Source organism: Hippopotamus amphibius, chromosome 6 (assembly GCF_030028045.1).
Source record: "Hippopotamus amphibius kiboko isolate mHipAmp2 chromosome 6, mHipAmp2.hap2, whole genome shotgun sequence".
Lineage (NCBI taxonomy): Eukaryota > Metazoa > Chordata > Mammalia > Artiodactyla > Hippopotamidae > Hippopotamus > Hippopotamus amphibius.
The window spans coordinates 64,741,956-64,761,649 of NC_080191.1; the positions used below are offsets into that span (position 1 = coordinate 64,741,956).

Below are 19,694 nucleotides of genomic sequence, written 5' to 3' on the forward strand. Positions count from 1 at the left end.
GCATGAGATGAAATCTTTGTAATGCATTACCAATGTGTGAACTTTCCTATGAATATTTTTACTGCAGAGAACTTATATCATCTCTTTTAAAAGAAAAAAGTTAAGAGAAAATGAATATATAAATATTCTCAGTTGGCTTAGCTATAATCATACATATTTATCATAAACTCAATATTTCTCATTTCAGGGCTATAGTAATTGTTTTAGAATTGAGAGCTTGGTGGAGAAAGCACTTGGGCTTATTTGCCTCCAGAAAAATTAATCAGTCAGAAGGATACAGTGAAAGCGCAAGGCAGATTTTCAGAGATCTTTAATCTCATTATATTACCTTTAATTTAATTTTGATTATAAGAAGCTGTTATTTTGATAGATGTGTGACATCCTCAATATATTGTAGTGGGATATTTGGTAAAGGATAGAAATCAATATGTAATTTGGTGGTAAATTGTGGAAATAATGCATTTTATTATTTAATAACCTAATAGATGTTTTATTTGTGTGGTCTGTCTCTTAGTAGCAATTTCTCTTCTCTGACCAAAATAAGGGTGGGGGTTGGGAGAGAGACAGTAGTTTTGGTGATCCCTGATTTTACAGAGCTGACCTTCGCTTGTACAGTTACCTGAGAATATGAGTGAGCCAGTTCAGAGATGTATTAGCCCTTCTTTCATTCTTTTCTCCATAAAACCTTTTTGCCAACCATCTATAGTGGTCATTTAAGATTTTTTTTCTACTTTTATTATTGAGTCTGCTAACTAGCCGTGAGTAACTCCCCCTCCCTCCCAACCCCTCCAACAAAAGCCCCAGAGAAAGGAAGAGAAAGGCAGCAAAATACAGCTGAGTGTGTTTGAGTTTGCTATGCACCCCACCGAGACATGTCTGTGTAACGGGCTTGTGACCACTGCCAGAAAGCTAGATTTGGGATTTGAGTTCTGGTTATTTTGTATCTCTCTCTGTGTTCAAACACATCTGTCTTGTGATACTGTTAGTCAATTATTTTATTTCCTAGTTTGCAGAATTTGATCAGATTATGAAGTCCGACCCTGATCACTTAGCAGAGCTGGTCAAGAGGGTCAATCACTGGCTCATCTGCAGTCGCTGGAAGAAGGTTCAGTGGTGCTCGCTGTCTGTCATCAAACGTAGGTGTTCTCTTCCACTCTGAGATCTGGAATTATTTTTGAAATGATTGGTTTGTGGAATGTTATAAATTTGTCTCAGTGGTGAGTGCTAGACAACAGGGATATGTCGCTTATTCATGCTATGTCCCTGGTTCCTCCCAGTACACCTTACATGTAGTATGTGATAAATTAGTACTTGCGGACCTTATTTTTTAAGTTTTTTGAGTGTATGATACTTATCTTCTTTAATCACAGGTATTATATGATAATTAATTTCATCATGTCCTAAAAAAACAGAACTCACTATCTTGATTCTTCCCCCCTCTCCCTTTCTCCTCCCTTCCCCCCACCATACCCCAGTCTCTCAGACTTAAACTAGAACTTTTCTTTCTACCCTCATAGCATCACCAGCCCACACACTAACAATTTCACAATTGCAGTTGCCTCTTCTTGTCCCTGAAATCATGCCAGTCAACAAACGCTGTTGATTCCCCCTCCAAACACTACGTTCTTTGCTCTTTATTACCACTGCCTTAGTGGAGCCCCTGTCACCAGCTTGCATGGTAACTTCAGTGGCTCCCAAGCTGGCTTTCCTGGCTTCCCAGACTTATCTTCCCAGAGTCTCTAACTAAAAGCCTTTGATTATAGCTTTCCTTTACTACAGGGCAAAGTCTAAAGTCTTAGAATGTTGTAGCAACTACTTATCTCTGACCCAAAACAAGGATGAGGGACAGAATAATTTTGGGTTACCTGATGGTCTATGGCAAACCTTTCGTTGTAGGGAGTATTGTTAGTAACTTGGTTAAATTTATAACCCCCTCCCTCAACCCCCTACCCCTACACACACACACACACACACACACACACACAGTACCTGGAACAGTGCTAGGCACATGAAAAGCATTCAGTACATTGCTGCTTATTAATAAAAAAATTCCTTTGACCCAATGAAAAGGAATCATGCAAGGAACATGCATGAGGTCTTTTGTTAGTCAATTGTGAAATAACTAAAGACAAAACTGTAATAAAGAGAAAAAGACAACAGGAGCTCTTTTCCCATCACTTTCCAAGTGAGATATGAACATAGTTGTCACTACAATTAACTGCCTTCAGCTTTAAACATTGCTTTATGCTGGAAAGCATATTAGAGTAAAATTATTTCTACTGTACTATTCGTTTGTGGACTGTGTTGTGCAGTGGTCAAGTCAGTAAGTAGACAGGATCGTTGCAGGATGTTAATGGGAACCTCTGATAAAAACGTCTCAAGGTCAGATCAGTCTAGGATATTCTGAGTAACTGAAGTTGAGTCTTTATTGTAGGGTTTTTAGAGGCCTCACTCAGTATGTTCACTGTGAGTCTCCAGAAGGAGGTGTAGCGCATAGCTTTTCCTGAACTCATTTGATGGGTGAATCCTGTTTTCAAGACACACTTGTTAACATTTCCTAGACCAGTATTGCCTAGGACAGTTTGGGATGCATTAGTGTAGCATAACAAGGAAATAATATATTTAAAATGTACACCTAGCCATATACATGATATACTTTTTCTTTTAAGAAGTATAAGGAACTAAAGAAATGTTAAACTTGCTGATTTTGATGTCTAGTATAATATGTTCATCAAGATTTTATGTTTCTTGAGAATTGCTTTGTAGGAATAAGTGCTTTTTAAAAATACTGTATGTCTGATTTAAACGAAATAATTTTCTATCATTATATTTTCCTCTTACACAGTGAAAAACAAAATAAAATATCGAGCTGAAGCGTGCATTAAAATGCAGAAAACTATTCGAATGTGGCTTTGCAAAAGGAGACACAAACCTCGGTAAGATGAATAGAGCCTAAAGAATCCAAAAACCCTATTTACCCTAATATAAAATGGCTATAAAGCCTTAGTGAAGAATAGGTGCATACTCACAGAGTTTTCTTTTTTCTCATGTTCTTTGTAAAAAGATATATGTCTGTTATTTATATTATTTATTGGATATAGTTAATTGCTTCGTTAATTCATTACTTGCCTCATTCTATAAAAGAATTTAAAGCAGCTTAGAAAAATGTACACTATAAAAGGTTGAAAGAAGCTGTTTTATTCTGATTATTTTAGTGACTTGAGTTTGTCGATAAATGTCAAGTTGACATTGTTTTTAAAAACATCTCATTAATGTTTTGACCATGATTTTCAAGATTACCTGTAGGAATGATATTGTGTCACTGTAAATTTAGTTTTTATTTCTTATTTGCTTCTTTTATTATTAATTTACACTTTTTAAACTTGGAAGTCTGAAATAACTGTTAATCCTTAACACTTTTTCAAGAGATTTACTCTTTTAAGTTTTTCTATAATTTGAATTCTCAAATTTTTCAGTGTAGGTATAGAAGGCTTAAATTTCACTGACAGGTATTAATGCCATTCACATCCATATTTGATAATTTCTTTTACCCTCAATAAGAGATGTAAAATAAGAGAATACTGAATAACGTGAAAACAGAAGTGAAATATTCTGTTTAGCAATATGTTTAGCATCTAACTAAAATGAAAAATCTGTCTGTAGCATTAAATGGTGAAATTGAACTCTGATGAAGTGTTATCTTTATAGCATTGATGGCCTGATTAAGGTGGGCACACTGAAAACACGGCTTGATAAATTTAATGAAGTAGTAAGTGCATTGAAAGATGGAAAACCAGAGATGAATAAACAGGTCAAGAACCTTGAAATTTCTATTGATTCTTTAATGGCCAAAATTAAGGTATGTAATTTTAACCCAAATGACTCTGACTTTTAAAAATAGTTTAATATCTTTTGTTATTGGTATTGAAATTCTATAGAAAAATGCCATTTTTTCAAAAGATACAAAATGTTACAAATGTTGAGTCTCCATGATAACTGATGCTTATTACATTATGTTCTCTACTCTATGTTTGAAAATTTTCATGGCAAAAAAATTAAAAAGAAGACAATTTTTGTGTAATTCATCTGTTGCTAGGAAAGAGTTTTCCAGAATACTAACTAAAATACTATACTCTATTGGTAAGCTTTTGCAGAATCATTACTGAGAGAGGATTACTAATGCAAATTATTCTATTTTGTTTTGTGTTTTTCTCCTTTCAGAAACTAATTTTTAAATTATAAAAGTAATGTGATATTATTGAAAATTTGGAGAAAATTACCTCTAAATCCTTACCCCCCATACCAACATATTGAACTATTGTACATATTCCTCTCAATCTTATTTTATATGCATATATTTTTGCATAGTTCTTATCATGTACATTTAATTTTGTGTCTCTATCATTATGCTATTGCCTCATCTTTGTTATTACATTATCTTCATATAGGCTATATCATAGATTAACTTAACTGTTATGATGTGACAATTAGTTTTCCTGCATATTTTGTAAGAAAAAAAGGGGGCTTCTTTTTTTTGGTTTTGATTTTCATTTGATTACCAGTGGGATTGAAAAGTTTTTCTGTATGCTTGTTAGTTAATTATATTCCATCTGTCCATTTCTCTCTCTGTTATCTTTTAGGGTCTTAGGTGGTTTTTCTTATCAACTTTCATAATTCAGTGCAATTATGTGGGATATAGTACCTTAAAGCGAGGTTTTTATAATATTTTCTGCAGATATTTTATGTAGACAGTGATAAAACTTGTAGGAAGAATGGAGAAAGAAGTCAAGAGAAAAATGGAAATGCTTTGGATAGCCTTAGCTGATTTTACACATCTGTCAGGAGCCATCCCTATTTATTAATCAATTAAAATCAACCCAGCCACATTTAGGAAAATCATCCAACAATTTTGGGTGTAGTTGATAATTTCTTAAATATTCCTGAGGTATTATTTGAACATTATTATTAAAGAGTTGTGAACTCTGGCAAAATCAGCTTATCAGTCCTTAAAAAACTAATTTTTGAGTATATTATATTAGTTTGTCCACAGCACACCCTTAGATATTTGATTACTCGATTGATAGGAAATAGACTCAAATATCTGTGTGTAGAGATAACTTGTAAAAATTTTTGAATATTATTTAATATTTAAAGAGTATAAAAAGATAATGGGCTTACTGCTTACCAGCTTTGCCAGTCTTTGCTGTATGTGTGCATGTTGGTTTTCTTTTAATTGTGGTAAAAACACATACCATTAAACTTACCATCTTAACCATTCTTTAAATGTACAATTCAGTAGTGTTTAGTATGTTCACATTGTTGTGCAACAGAAGAGATAACTTTTTAAGTACATGTCCATTGTTTTGTTTCTTTAAGTCCACTATGATGACAAGAGAGCAAATACAGAAAGAATATGATGCACTAGTTAAAAGCTCAGAGGTCCTTCTCAGTGCACTACAGAAAAAAAAGCAGCAGGAAGAGGAAGCAGAAAGGCTGAGGCGTATTCAAGAAGAAATGGAAAAAGAAAGAAAAAGACGAGAAGAAGATGAACAACGTCGAAGAAAGGAGGAGGAGGAAAGGCGGATGTAAGGCATTCATGTTGTCGCCTTGAATTAGAAGCTCACAGGATAATGAATTCTTCGTTTTTATGGTGGTTGATGAATATTCTTATTTTTAAAACTCATATTCTTATTTTTAAATATTAATTTTAGGATGAATTTGAAAATGGAGTAAGCTTATTTTGCAATCATAACATAAAATGATTTTAAGCATAATCTGAATTTTGGTTTAATTCTTAGACCTGAGGATTTCTTAACTTATTTTTAAAACTATGACTTTCATATTATTTTATAATCTAGGAAGAAGGTACTTCTTTTCTGCACTTTTAAAACTGATAGCATTTTTGAAGATTGCCATAATAGGGCAGACAGAAGGAATGTAAGAGTTGTCTAATTGGAGAAGGGCAAGAGGGGAGGAATGTGATTAGGACCTTAGAAGTAGGTTTAGTAACCAAGTTAATCCAGAAATGTTAAAGGTTATGGAATATAATTGTAGTTATTTTGTTTCTGAAGAACTGCTCTCAGTAGAGTTAGATTTTATTTTATTTTTTCAAAATGAGTTGCTAATGTGCATAGCCAGGAGGTTAATCTGACTTCCCATTTTGTAACGTTTGTTTATGAATAGTTAAATTTTCTTCTGAAGGATTTATTTTCTATTAGATTTTTGAAGAGTTTTTTGTTTTTTGTTAGGAAACTTGAGATGGAAGCAAAGAGAAAACAAGAAGAAGAAGAAAGAAAGAAAAGGGAAGATGATGAAAAACGCATTCAGGTCTGTACTCAGTAGGCACTCAGACTGAATTTCTATCAGAATAGAAACTACAAAATTATAAAACAGAAGATCTTGATTTACTAGATGAATTGTCATTGGTTTATCAGAGAGGAAAGGCAGTTTCTGAAGTGGTTATGGGAAGGGACTTTGGAGCTAGGGAAGTGAGTTCACATCCAGCCACTCACTGACAGAATTGTGACATTGCACGAGTCACAATGTGGGCCACAGTTTTCTCTCTCTGGAATGGAGATAAATAATTGTGAGCATTAAATAAGTTAATACATGTTAAAGCATTTAGAACAGTGCCTTGTTCAGTAAGTATTAGTTTGTTATTATGACTCATGGGGGAAAGAAAGTCAGATCAACATTCAGTTACAATTATTTACTGTTTTTTTAAAATGTTATTTTATTACTTTGTAGATACTGATATTAATAGGTTAGGATAAAGATATTCTCCCTACCCCCATTTTTTAAAAAGTCCATGTCTGAGAATAATTGATCCTCTATTTGAGTGTCTGTCCTGAGCACAACCAGCACTTTAAATTCGTGACCTCTGTTGTGTAGGTGTGGGTGTTAAGGTGATACCCAGGGTACTCTTGTGATGTTTGGGAGACTCCTACGCTAGTGACAGAATGGTGGACTCTTGGTTCGGGGAACGAGGAAGCATTAATCATAATATAGAAGAGGATACAGACGGAAGAGATTTCTGGTTAAACAGGATGTATTTCCTAGTCAAAAAATAAATAAAACGTGTATGGAACAATTTTACTGTAGTGAGGGGAATGATCAGGTAAACCAGTGGAGAGGCCCCGGTGCCATGGCCTTGTGTCCTGGCAGGCGGAGGTGGAGGCGCAGCTGGCCCGACAGCGCGAGGAGGAGTCCCAGCAGCAGGCGGTCCTGGAGCAGGAGCGCCGGGACCGGGAGCTGGCGCTGCGGATCGCCCAGAGCGAGGCGGAGCTCATCAGCGACGAGGCGCAGGCGGACCCGGCGCTGCGCAGGTACCTGCGGGGGCGGGGCGGCGGGACGCTGCTGCTTTCCTTACCCGCCTGCTTCTCCTTCCAGCTTGAGGGGAGTCGGAGAAAGTCATATTGCTTAGGTCCTGCTGTATTTGCCATTTAAAAATTATTTTTGTTAACTTCTACACCCTAGTGAGTGAAACTGTTCATTTTCTCAAAGTATTGAAATTAATACTGATAGTTTAGTTCATGAGTACTTTAAGAAAACGTATTAAGTTTTACTCTGAAATTATCAGAGTATTGTATAAAGAGTAGACAAGTAATTTCTAAGTATCTGTGGTTGAATACTGGCATAAAAATCAGTGAATATGTTAGAATCCAGTTTAATATATTTGAAGTTGAAATTTAATACTTTCCTAACGCAAATTTAAAGAGTATCTCACATACCCTAACACTTGAGAAATTTTACACATACACACATCCTCCCCCCCAGCACCCTCATGATTTCGAATAAATAGATTTTCCTTTCCAAGAAGGAAGCTTAATCACATTGAAATCTTTTGGCTCCTCAGGTTTCTGAATTATCTCTAAATAGTATGGAGTGTGGAGGAATATGGAAGTTCTTATTAAAAGTTGCAGGAAGGTTTTACTATAACAGATTCATTTTTTTAAAATATAGAACATAGAAACATTAGTTATTGTTATTATTTATTTGTAAAAACAAACTAGTTTGTGGGGTTCCTTTATGTGTAGGTATCTACGTTGTATATATGTTGATGTGGGACACGTAGATGTGTGTGACCATGCTTTTCAGAATGTCAGAGTGCTGTTTATGACAAAGTAATTAAAATACAGCCACTAGATGTTGCTATTTCCTTGTGAAAGGAAAAAAAACTTGGTCCACTTTGCAAGGTGACGATTAGATTTTGTTTAGCTGAAAACAAAGATAGGGCAGGAAAAGGGTATGTTAAGTTGCCTTCACACTTTTTCTAGTAAGTGATTATATCCAGCAGCTCTGGAGTCCAAATTGCATATGAAAGTTGCATTTAAATAAACTGAATAGGCCTGCGTGTTGTAATAATTGTTAAGTCTTTGGTTTGGGTCCACTATTTGGGCTCTGTATTAACATTTCACTGTAATTAAGACATTTTTGGTCGGCTGTGGCTTTTGTAACTGCAGACTCAGCCCAGCTGCTGTTCGGTTCTTTCCACCTGTGCTTGGGTGGCATGGCTGGAGCCTGTGTTGATAACTGACCAGTGGACTAAGCCAGGCTCCTAACAAGCCAAGTGCTGGCCCTGATGTGCGTGAGGAAGTCCCATAGTTGACAGAGCTGACTTTATTATGGTTGAAACTTAGTGAGAGACTCATTAAGGGAGTCATTGTTGGTATTTATGGTTTAACTCTATGTTTAAGCATTTAAACAATTTAGCTCTATCCAGTGTCATTCCATGTATTATGTATAAGATACTGGCTCTTATGTAGACAACTTCCCATCCTCAGAAAGATGCACTTCTTCCAATGTGAGTGGTCTCAGAGAAAGAATGGACAATTTAGGACCTTTAACATAAGGGGCGAGTTACCTGTGATTTAGGTTAAACAGAATTAACTAGGTGATGAGACCACTACCAAGTAATTAGGAGATACTCAAGCAGTTATAACTTGAATGGCAGAAGCGTTAGTTTAGTTCTCCTGTGGGAATGGTGTCCCCTCCTTGGACTGCCCCTTCAGGTCCTTTCTGCCAGTTCTCCAGGAAGCTCTCCCTGACCCTCAGGTCCCAGAGAAGTCCTTCCCTTCTGAACTGCACGGTTATTTTATATACTGAACTACAAGCATTAGCACTTCATTGTGGATGATGTTCTGTATAGATTTTCCATGTTTGGTCGTTTTATCTTACTCCATGGGCTACAACTAAGTGTTTTTGAATGTTTATGTTATCTTTGTTAGCAGTGAATTCTTTCTAACACATTTATGAGTACAAACCTCTCTAAGTAACTGTTTTATTTATTTATTTAATTTATTATTTTTTGGGGGGTACATCAGGTTCAATCATCTGTTTTTATACACATATCCCCGTATTCCCTCCCTTCCTTGACGCCCCCCCCTCGAGTCCCCCCCACCCTCCCCGCCCCAGTCCTCTAAGGCATCTTCCATCCTCGAGTTGGACTCCCTTTGTTATACAACAACTTCCCACTGACTATCTATTTTACAGTTGGTAGTATATATATGTCTGTGCTACTCTCTTGCTTCGTCTCAGCTTCCCCTTCACCCCCTGCCCCCTCCCAAACCTCGAGTTCTCCAGTCCATTCTCTGTATCTGCGTTCTTGTTCTTAATATATGGCATGAAAATGTTCTTGGATTCTGTGATACGTTAAAAAATATGTGTAGATAGATTCTGCTGCAGTAAACAATTTCAAGTTACTTTTCCAGCTTGGATTCCCATCCAGCAACTTCTAAGTAAGAAGTGGTTCCCACTTATGTAATATATTTTAAATACATTACATGATATGTGATCTCAATCAGTTACACATATGATCCTTGATGTAATGATTTCACATTACCTAAAATTATAAAGTAATATCTAGATTCTACTAAAAACAAACACCCAAACCTCACATGAATAATTTTTTAATCTAAAGGTAATATATTCACTCTTTAATTTTCACGGAATGCCTTTATTTTTTTCTAATCATTTGTGATGAAGGTTTAAAAACATTAAAATTCTGTGTTCTCATACATAGATTAAATAAAGGTAATGGAGTTTTTAAAATCAATTTGCAAAGTCACTGAAACACAAATTTGGCACAATCCAGATTTTCCTGGTTCAGCACTGGTTATGGGATTGACTAAAATATGTGTATTCTTTTCACAGAATTAATGGAACAGGACCCAAAATAACACCGTATGTTATTTCCCTTTTAAAATTGATTTAATTGTATAACCTTTTTTTATTCTTTTTTCATAGGTTGTGGATGCTTTTTAGGAGAAATATTTTCCTCATTGAAGTAAACTTTATATCATTATCATCACTGTCATTATTATTATTATTTTGCCCAGGAAAAATGTGTAATGCTTCTGTTTGGTGCTCAGTCACATAGTTCATGATTTGGTTTCTTTCTTTGTGTTTGCTAACTTTGTTTAAACTCTTAACACCCATTTTATTTTATGTTTTTAATTATCCCTTACTTATGTCATTATAGAAGTAGATGTAGAGGTATAAATAAGAATAAATAAAATATGTAAAGTGTTTGAGTCATGGCAGGTAGCTTAGTTTTCAGTATATGTGTGTATATATATATATAATAGTTCATGCTGCTAGTATCTATAATAGCTCATAATCTGAAGTTATATATATAACGCTAATTTTGGTGCTTGTGTATCGTTTTGTTATGAAAATCTCCCCGCAGAGAGAGAATCTAAGTAACATTTGGAATTTACATATAAATTGTACTTTATATGCATAAAATATATTTTTGCATATATTTTTATGTATGTACTATATATATATAATTTTGAAATATATTTAAAAATCTGAATTTTAACAGCTTTTAGGACTCCAACTGTAGCCCTTTATAATGGTGGTTCTTAACTCTGTCAGATTCCAGTACTAGTAACAAATGCTATATAAATGATGCAGCCTACATTAATAATTCTCTCTAAACAATACATATAAAAGAGAAATAAAAACACAGTAATTTATAATTATTTTATTATATTTATTTTAATATTTACTTTAATGTGAAAGTGCTTGCTCACAAGTTCAGGAAAACATAGTCAGGTACTCAGACGTTTTCACATATACGTAGAATCACCACGAATGCAGCAGCTACAAGTGCCAATTGATATAAGAATGTTGTATCAGTCAATTAAATGTCATGAAATGGTGAACATCCTTTGTAAAGTTCTGAACAGAGTTAAATACAGTGTCCTCTTCATTATACAACAGTGGAGGAATTCCTAGGGAAATTCTGTGACTATTAAAACCATGCAAAAAAAGGGTTGTTTTACATGTGGAACTTTATGTATAACTATATGTATATAGTTTACATGTAAAACTGTATGTGTGTGTTTCACTTCTGTGTGTCTGTTGGACATGTTAAAGTCACATGGGATGTGGGGCAGTTCTTCTTGTGCAGGACATTTGGCACCCCTGACCCCTCACCTTATCAGATGCCAGTAGTGGACTCGCACAGCGTCATTGTTCCCACAGTGCACCAAATATTTTGAAACTGTGTCTGAGTGGATACTGTTGAGCTTGAATTAAATAAACCTAGCAACCAGCTGATGTCTAAGGTAAAATTGTATTTGCACATAGTTTGGAAAAACCAGAAGGAAAAAAACACCTGGGTGCAGGAGCCGTTTCTATCTAGCATGTATGGTGCAGCTCCTAGAGCAGTAGCAGGCTCAGGTGGGATGTTGAATTAGTAGAGATTGCCATCCAGTGTGAGTCGGTGTCAGGGCATCTGCGGATGAAATCTCTGTACGATGAACAGACTGTGGAGTAAGGAGCTTTGAAAGGCTGTGCATTCCCTTGAAATCTGCTGTGGGAAAAGACATGTGAAGTTAGAAAATTCTTATTAGATTAATTTTATTAGATTATATTTGTGTTTTTTACTTTGTGTTTGTTGTCCTCGATCATCAGTTTTGAAAGATTACTTTTTCTCTGGCTGTGCTTGCTTGGCTAGACCTCTGTCAGCACCGAACCTTAGCTAGTGTTCCTCACAAGGACAGAGAGAGTCCTCTGCTCTCTTATAACCAAGGTCCCAGCTCTTGGCTGGCATCTGGAAAACTGAGCCCTGAGACACACATAGCCATCTTCTTTTCTTTTGATTTTTGCTGATCTATAAGATTTTGAGGTTACCAGAGTCTGATGAATGAATGAGAAAGTGATTAATTATGAAGGAAGAGAGCAAAGGACAGAAAAATAAAATACTAATGAAGTTGACGAACATGATGACATGAGCATTCCATTTCACAGAGTTAAGCAAATTTTGAGAAAAGTTGCACTCTTCTGGGTAGTAAAAGAAAAGTAAGTTTTTGCCTTTGGAAAATGTTTATCCTTGGAAGGTCAGAACACTTCTGATCTTTAATTTAACAAGTGCTTTGATGCATTTGAATTTTTTTAGGCATGCTTTGATTTAGAATTTTAGACCTTTGAATACATCAGACTCTTATTTAAACTCTGATGTAAAATAAATCAGTTTGGTTTACCACCATTATGCCTTGTCTAATTAATATTTACTAAGCAATCCCAGTGCAAAAATCCTTGTATAGAATCTGTATCCTGCCAAGTTTTCTGTATGCATTTAGAATATGCTGATTATATTCTATACATAAAAATATTACAGAAGCATGGTTCTCATGAGATTTTTTTTTTCTCATGAGATTTTTATCTAAAAGTTTCTACTGCAGAAATGAAGTTCAAATAACTTTAACTGGATTTAAACAAAAATTTTGTTGATTTTATGGCTATCTGTATTGAAAAGTATAGTATTGACTTTTACAAAATAAAATAATAATGTATGGTTAATATATCAGTAACCCTATTGAAAAAATAAAATTTAATTATACTTTTAGTTCTTTAAGTAATTTATATAGTTGTCTTTTACATAACTATGTTCTATTATCCTTTTTCTTATAGGGAACAAATGGCGAAAGAAATGTCAGAAATTTTGAGTAGGTTAGTGCAGTGTAATTTGGGGAAATAAGTGTCGCCTCAGAATCATGTTTTTTAAATTACTTTTCATTATTTGGACCAGAACCTGTTATATGAGTAGCCTGTTCTTTCCATGTAGATTTTCTGTACAAGAAATGTCACTCTGCCCTCATGCCACACTAGTATAGAAAAAGGTAAAAGAAAAAAAAAAGAAAAAACACTTCCTCTACATTGGCATTTCTCAGTGGGGATACCCCTGGCATTTTGGAGAGGACTGTTCCTTGTTGGCAGTACTGTCTTGCTTACCACGGGCCCCCACCAGTTCAGTCTCAGTAGGCGAGTCCTTCCTGTCCTCGCCATGAGAGGAACATTTTGAAATGCCCCCTGAGGGTGGTGCTGCCCACAGCACCTGGTTGCAGGGGACGTGGGGAAGAGTGTGGCTCCAGGCAGCTCCTGTCCACCGTAGCCCAGAGTGGAAGACCACCGGTGTAAAAGTAGAGCCACCAAGGAATAGAACTTCCCAGCAGGATCTGGTCCATTACCAAGTGAATACGAATCAATAACATTTCAGCTTTCAATTCTGGAGTTCCAGAGTTAATGGAAAGTGTTAAAATTAATATATTTTTTAAAATCAAAAGTCAATTTTGCTACTACCTTACTCTGTATTTCACATGATTGTCTTTATAACAAGTCTAAATAATCAGTAAATGAAGGTGTACCTGCATTTTGCTATTTTAATAACTCCAAAGATTGGTGGGGAACATTTAAATGAATTTGATTTGTGTACTTCTTAGGATGCTGAATATGCTTTTTAACAGATGTATTTTTGTTTGAGGTAATATGAGTGAAAAGTTAGTGATGGTAAAACCATATTTTAAGCAATAATAATTTGAATTCAGTGTGATTTTTGAAAGTATCAAAATATACATGTGTATATCAACATCTCTTCTGTATTCTGACAGTCTATAAAATCATATATTGTGTAAATTCACTTTCTCTTTCAAAAGGAAAGAAAACAGCAGCAAAACCCCATAATTTCTGCTGCTCTTCTAGAAAATACTGGTAGAAGAGCTAGGAAGAAAAGAGAATTTTTTTTGTTAGTTTATTGAATGGTGGTTTCAGGATATAGTAAAGAAAAAAAAGAATATTTCAATAATGTTAAAAGCGTAATTTATTGTTAAGGGTGATTGAGAGACCTTGCTGACACACAGCTGGCTCTTTTTGAGCAAAGCCGTTAAGAAAAAGCTCCATGGAGAATGGCCAGTCACACAGCTTATGAAAAGAAGAGATGCTGCAGTAAACTTGAAACAGATCTTAACCATGAAAATGCAGGAAGGACTAAATGGGCACAGATTGTTCTTTAGCCAGGCTTATAAGTGACTAAAAATCATCATGTCTGACAATTTTTATGTAGGGTGAAGTATGCTGTTTTTTATTCTCTAAAAGGAAAGCATAAATAGTCCTTTTAAAGAGGCAAAAGTACGTTCTTTGTTTCATTGTTAAGCTTAATAGTGAAGGAATAATTTTCTTTATTTCAGGAAGGAGGATACATATTTTCAAGCATCATTTTTAAATAACATCAGTCTCATTAAGTGTCTTTGTCTTGATTGTTTGCCAGGATTGCGGTTGTCTTTCAAAATGTAAAATGCTTAGAAAATATGAGCTCATTTTCAGTATTATACCATGATCATCCCTCCTTAAGAGGAAGGTTTTTCCAAGTAGTGGATCACAAAGGGGAATTGCTTTGATACCCAAGAAGCAATATTTTAGTTTTTTAATATTTAGTTCTTTTCATATTGTGCCATCTTCCTTTCATGTCTTGAAATAGGATGTATTTAAATTTTTCCTTTGTTACACTTGCAGCTTATCTGAGTGTCTGCTGTGTAGCAAGTGTAGTCTTCTGCTGGAAAATAATATTCATTATTACAGAAAAGAAATTTTCCCTGTTTTTTTGGAATAATTGTTTCAAATTATGTGTATAGAAACAAATCTTAAGCTCTCAGTAGCACAGCTATGAAAAAGCCTATTCTGTTTAATTTTAAATTATTTATTTTATTTTTTATATTTTAAATATATATATTTTATTTTTAAATTTCTTTCATCTTCTCCCACTCAAATGTTCCTACTACATGGGTCAAGATAAAACATTTGTGCCCTTTGAAATCTCTGTTATCTGTTGCATGACCTACAGCCTTTTCCTTTAATTTATTGGTTGTCATATTATCACTCACTAAATATGAGGGTGTGGTTTTATCTGCTTATAGAACTTTTCTAAATGTTAACACAGAAGCCCAAAAGTCACAGGAGTTTCCAGGCTCCCGCAGCTCTTTTAGCCTGTCTCTAAAGACTTAGGCAGAGGGTGGCAGTTTGGCTACTCCCCTGGGGACCTGTAAACATCCAGATGCCAAGGGAGAGTCTGAGCCAGTAGGAAGGGCGGGGCTTGGCCATCTGCAGCTTCCAGTAGTCTGCAGGTGATTGGCTCATAAACAAACCCTTCATGTGCTTCTAATGATCTTAAAGGATATTGAGGAGTTCTCTTTTGATTTAAAAAAATTTTTTTCAATTGAAGTGTAGTAGATTTACAATATCGTGTAAGTTTCAGGTGTACAGCACAGTGAATCAGTTACACACACACACACACACACACACACACACTTTTTCAGATTCTTTTCCCTTATTATATAATATTGAGTTTAGTTCCTGTGTTATACAGTAGGTCATTGTTGGTTATCTATTCTATACATAGTAGTGTGTAGATGTTAATTCTAGCCTCCCAGTTTATCCCTTTCCTACCACCCTTTCCCCTTTGGTAACCATAAGCTTATTTTCTGTGTCTGTGATCTCTTTCTGTTTTGGAAATAAGTTCATTTGTGTCTTTTTTCTTTTAGATTCTACATATAAGTGATATCATATGATGTGTCTTTCTCTTTCTGTCTTACTTCACTTAGTATGATAATCTCTAGGTCCATCCATGTTGCTGCAACTGGTGTTATTTCATTCTTTTTTTATGGCTGAGTAATATTCCATTGTATATATGTACCACATCTTTATCCATTCATCCGTTCATTGATGGACATTCAGATTACTTCCGTATCCTGGCTATTGTAAATAGTGCTGCTGTGAACATTGGGGTGCATGTACAAGGGTGGGTCAAAAATTATCTGCACTCTGGCTGTAGAATTTACAGAAGTTTTAATATAACCAGAGTGCGGATAATTTTTGACTCATCCTTGTATCTTTTTGAATTATGGTTTTCTCTGGATATATGCCCAGGAGTGGGATTACAGGATCATATGCTAGCTCTATTTTTAGTTTTTTAAGGAACCTCCATACTGTTCTCCATAGTGGCTGTACCAGTTTGCATTCCTACCAACAGTGTAGGAGGGTTCCCTTTTCTCCACACCCTCTCTAGCATTTATTATTTGTAGACTTTTTGATGATGGCCATTCTGACTGGTGTGAGGTAATACGTCATTGTTCTTTTGATTTTGAGAAATATATATAAATGTATTGTCTTAATGTTTATACATCCATGAGTTAGAATATTTAAGCTGAGGTCTGGGGAAAGTCCATGGTACTAGAATATTGAAAATCTAATATGGCTGTTGAATGATGCACTGGAAAATTTTAATTTATCTGGGCATCCCATAGTACACCATTTTTAGTCTCGTCTGTCAAAGATACAAAAATTATTATATGTTTTTCCAGTTCTCAAACTTACGTTCACTTTCTTGCCTGTTTAGTCAACATTTCATTCGTGTTTCTAGTTTAAATATGCAAAAATGTATAATAATTACAGAGGCCCTGCTGTACAAGCCACCAAGGCAGCTGCTGGGACCAAGAAACATGATCTTAGTAAATGGAAATATGCAGAACTACGTGATACCATCAATACTTCTTGTGGTAAGTGTACGGGGAGGATGAAAAGTGGGAAGACTCCATAGCTGGCAGGTAATAATAAATTCCCTAGACCGGAGTGGGAATTTTGTTCATATAAATTAGTTTAAGCCATTCTCTTTGTTACTCTCACCTTGAAATGAATACCTAGTTTATTCACAAGGCTAAAAGGAAGACATGCTTTCATTTTGCCCATCTCTTGCAGAAATCGGTGAGGAAAAGCATAGAGAAATTATGGCTTGTGCTGTATTAATGACTGACCCTCCTAACATTATTCATAGTAGTTAAATACCTATCAGACTCTTTTGGTCCATGAATGCAAAATAAAAAATGGCATTGGAGTCCTTCCTTTTGAAAGCTATTTTTCTTCCAACAGAACAGAGGATCCCACACAGTTGTGTCCACATGTAAATCATAGTGTTTGAATTCAGGACACTGTAACGAGGAACTCAAGTGTCATAATCGTACAGGACACCTCACTATGTTCTTTCCCTCTTCACTGAGTTTATCTGCATAATTACAGATGTAAAAATTGTGGTGCATGTAAATCTAGCTTGTTATTCGAGCACAGCGACTTCTTATCCTATTGTTGCAGTCTGTGACCTTAAGCAAGTGACTTAAACTTCCTGATTCAAGTTCTTCATCTATAAAAGACCTATTTTAGTCCAGGGTTGTTGTGTGGAGCAAAGATACAAGATAGTAATAATGCATAAGAAAATGCTCTGTAACTATAAAAGGCAGTATTACCATGAAGTGCTTATCTGTATCAATAATTAGTTTACTTTTGATTTTATACTGTTAATTTAAACATGAAATCTTCATTTAAAAAATATATATGATTCCACAGAATAATTATGCTAGACAGCTAAATTAGGGTGTTAATTACCTTTTTTTTTTTTTAACTCTCTCTATGTAATGGATAGATATTGAGCTCCTGGCAGCTTGCAGAGAAGAATTTCATAGGAGACTAAAAGTATATCATGCTTGGAAATCCAAGAACAAGAAGAGAAATACTGAAACAGAGCAACGTGCTCCAAAGTCTGTTACTGATTATGGTAAAAACAAATCTGTACTTTTGAATATTTTATATGAGTGTAAAAAGTATATGTATATAATTACATTAAGGCATTTGGGTAAAATTGTCCAATATAAATTCTCTCTTACTTTAGAACTGTGGGTCCACTGAACCTAACATAACCCTCATGGCTTATCTTTCAAAGTATTATGCTGTTAGATACATCTTTAAAGTCGTATTTATTTAAAAGTATTTACTTTACTTGTTAAGATAAATTCTGGAGGTAAGAATAATCTTGTCGGGACTGAGGAAGTTGTGTGATAATGCTATAAATATATATTCTTTCCACATACACATATATACACATATGAAAAATGATGTGTGGAAATGTAAAGATTACTGTGAAAAAAGAATACTTACTGCAAATACTAGTTTATAATACTGTGAAAATATGAGTGAGAAATAGTACCTTGATTTAGACCAGAGTTTTGCCTAGACCAGAATTTGATTTTTTGATTGAGATCCTAAAAATGAATTTTGTTACTTTGTTATGCAAAAGGCAAAGCTGTATACCTGAAATTGAAAAATAGAGCAGAATAGATATAACCTAGTAAAAGCAAATATTAGCTTTAACATTAATTAAGAATACCTGGGATATGAGTTGTAATTTCAGTCTTAAAAGCAGTAATTGGAATTTCATTTATTCAGCTTGCTACTGGCACAATTTATTAGGTTAATTCTGGTTAATGTCAAGGTGAAAGTATATTTAATATCTTTCTTAAAAAAGAGGTATATTCGCAGCATTTGGTAGTATAGTTTAGCCATGCATGACGCAAGTTGACTTAGAAAATGAGTTCATGGTTATATTTTGCCTCCTTCACCACCTTCCTAGCAAATAAAACAGTGTTTGAGGAAAGTCAATTAAATGGTGAAATTTTAGTGTTTCTAAGATGTAAAGGTGAGATTGAGGAAGGGAAGCATTATTAGTAGTAAGAGATATTAGTGCTAATGACTGCTCACAGGTGTCGTCAGTCAGAAATAACGCTCGTGGAAGAGCAGTGAGCTTGCCTGCAACTAAGAAATGTCAGGTGGCAGGCCCTCTAAATATTGCTCTTCTGTGACCACCACTCTCTTCTCCAGTTTAAAAATTTGTCTTTGGAAATCGAAGATGACAGGATGAGTCCATTATCTGTTCACTGTCTGTACCAAGTTTCTACCACAGTGGCTTTGTTTTGTAAAAATGGCAAAGGGTTTTTCTTTTTAGCTATAACCTTTAGCTGTAATGTTCTAATCACGACCTTCAATTGATTGGCTTTCATTATGTTCTATTTAAAAATTTATACATCTGAATGATTGCACTTCTTAAAACAAAAAGAAATGTGTTGTAATATTTGGGCACACACATTTTTAATGAATATATAAATATTTCTTGTATTATTGTATCAAACCAAACTTTGGTACCTTACTCATCCAACTTTGCCCCAAAAGCAGGAAACACACATGGCTTACCTTACTGGTTCCTATACTGTTTCCATTCATAATGTACTATTTGAAAGAACAACAGAGTAGATTAAGAAAATTTCCCAAGAGTCCCATCCAGGTATATGAACAAAATTAGGAATTGTGTATGAACACGCTCCGCATATGTGTAGCCTTCAGAGAATTTGAATGTGGGTCATTTTCAGGATAAAATGTAACTTGTGCTCTGAAAAGTACTTTAAAAATTTTTTCTTTTTCTTTTTCTCTCATGTAAAATTCACTCTGACACAGGAGTACAGTTAAAAGGTAAAAGGAAAGGTGAAGGGCACCAAGATGCTTAACAGCTCATTTGAGAAAATTCTGTACTT

General features: G+C 34.9%; 1 protein-coding gene across 7 annotated transcripts in view; it reads left to right on the top strand.

Annotated features, from left to right (window-relative positions):
• MYO6 (myosin VI) overlaps positions 1-19,694 on the top strand; it is a 136,007-nt gene that overhangs the window by 107,865 nt on the left and 8,448 nt on the right. For 4 of the 7 annotated variants that reach the window (XM_057737991.1, XM_057737993.1, XM_057737992.1 and 1 more), the window contains exons 23-32: positions 1,007-1,136; positions 2,846-2,936; positions 3,709-3,859; positions 5,377-5,585; positions 6,249-6,327; positions 7,165-7,325; positions 10,153-10,182; positions 12,922-12,960; positions 16,735-16,838; positions 17,756-17,887. In XM_057737991.1, the coding sequence (XP_057593974.1) occupies positions 1,007-1,136; positions 2,846-2,936; positions 3,709-3,859; positions 5,377-5,585; positions 6,249-6,327; positions 7,165-7,325; positions 10,153-10,182; positions 12,922-12,960; positions 16,735-16,838; positions 17,756-17,887 (1,126 nt within the window). The remainder of the gene's footprint in view (positions 1-1,006; positions 1,137-2,845; positions 2,937-3,708; positions 3,860-5,376; positions 5,586-6,248; positions 6,328-7,164; positions 7,326-10,152; positions 10,183-12,921; positions 12,961-16,734; positions 16,839-17,755; positions 17,888-19,694) is intronic. The other 3 variants (XM_057737996.1, XM_057737997.1, XM_057737994.1) reach the window with 2 other exon arrangements.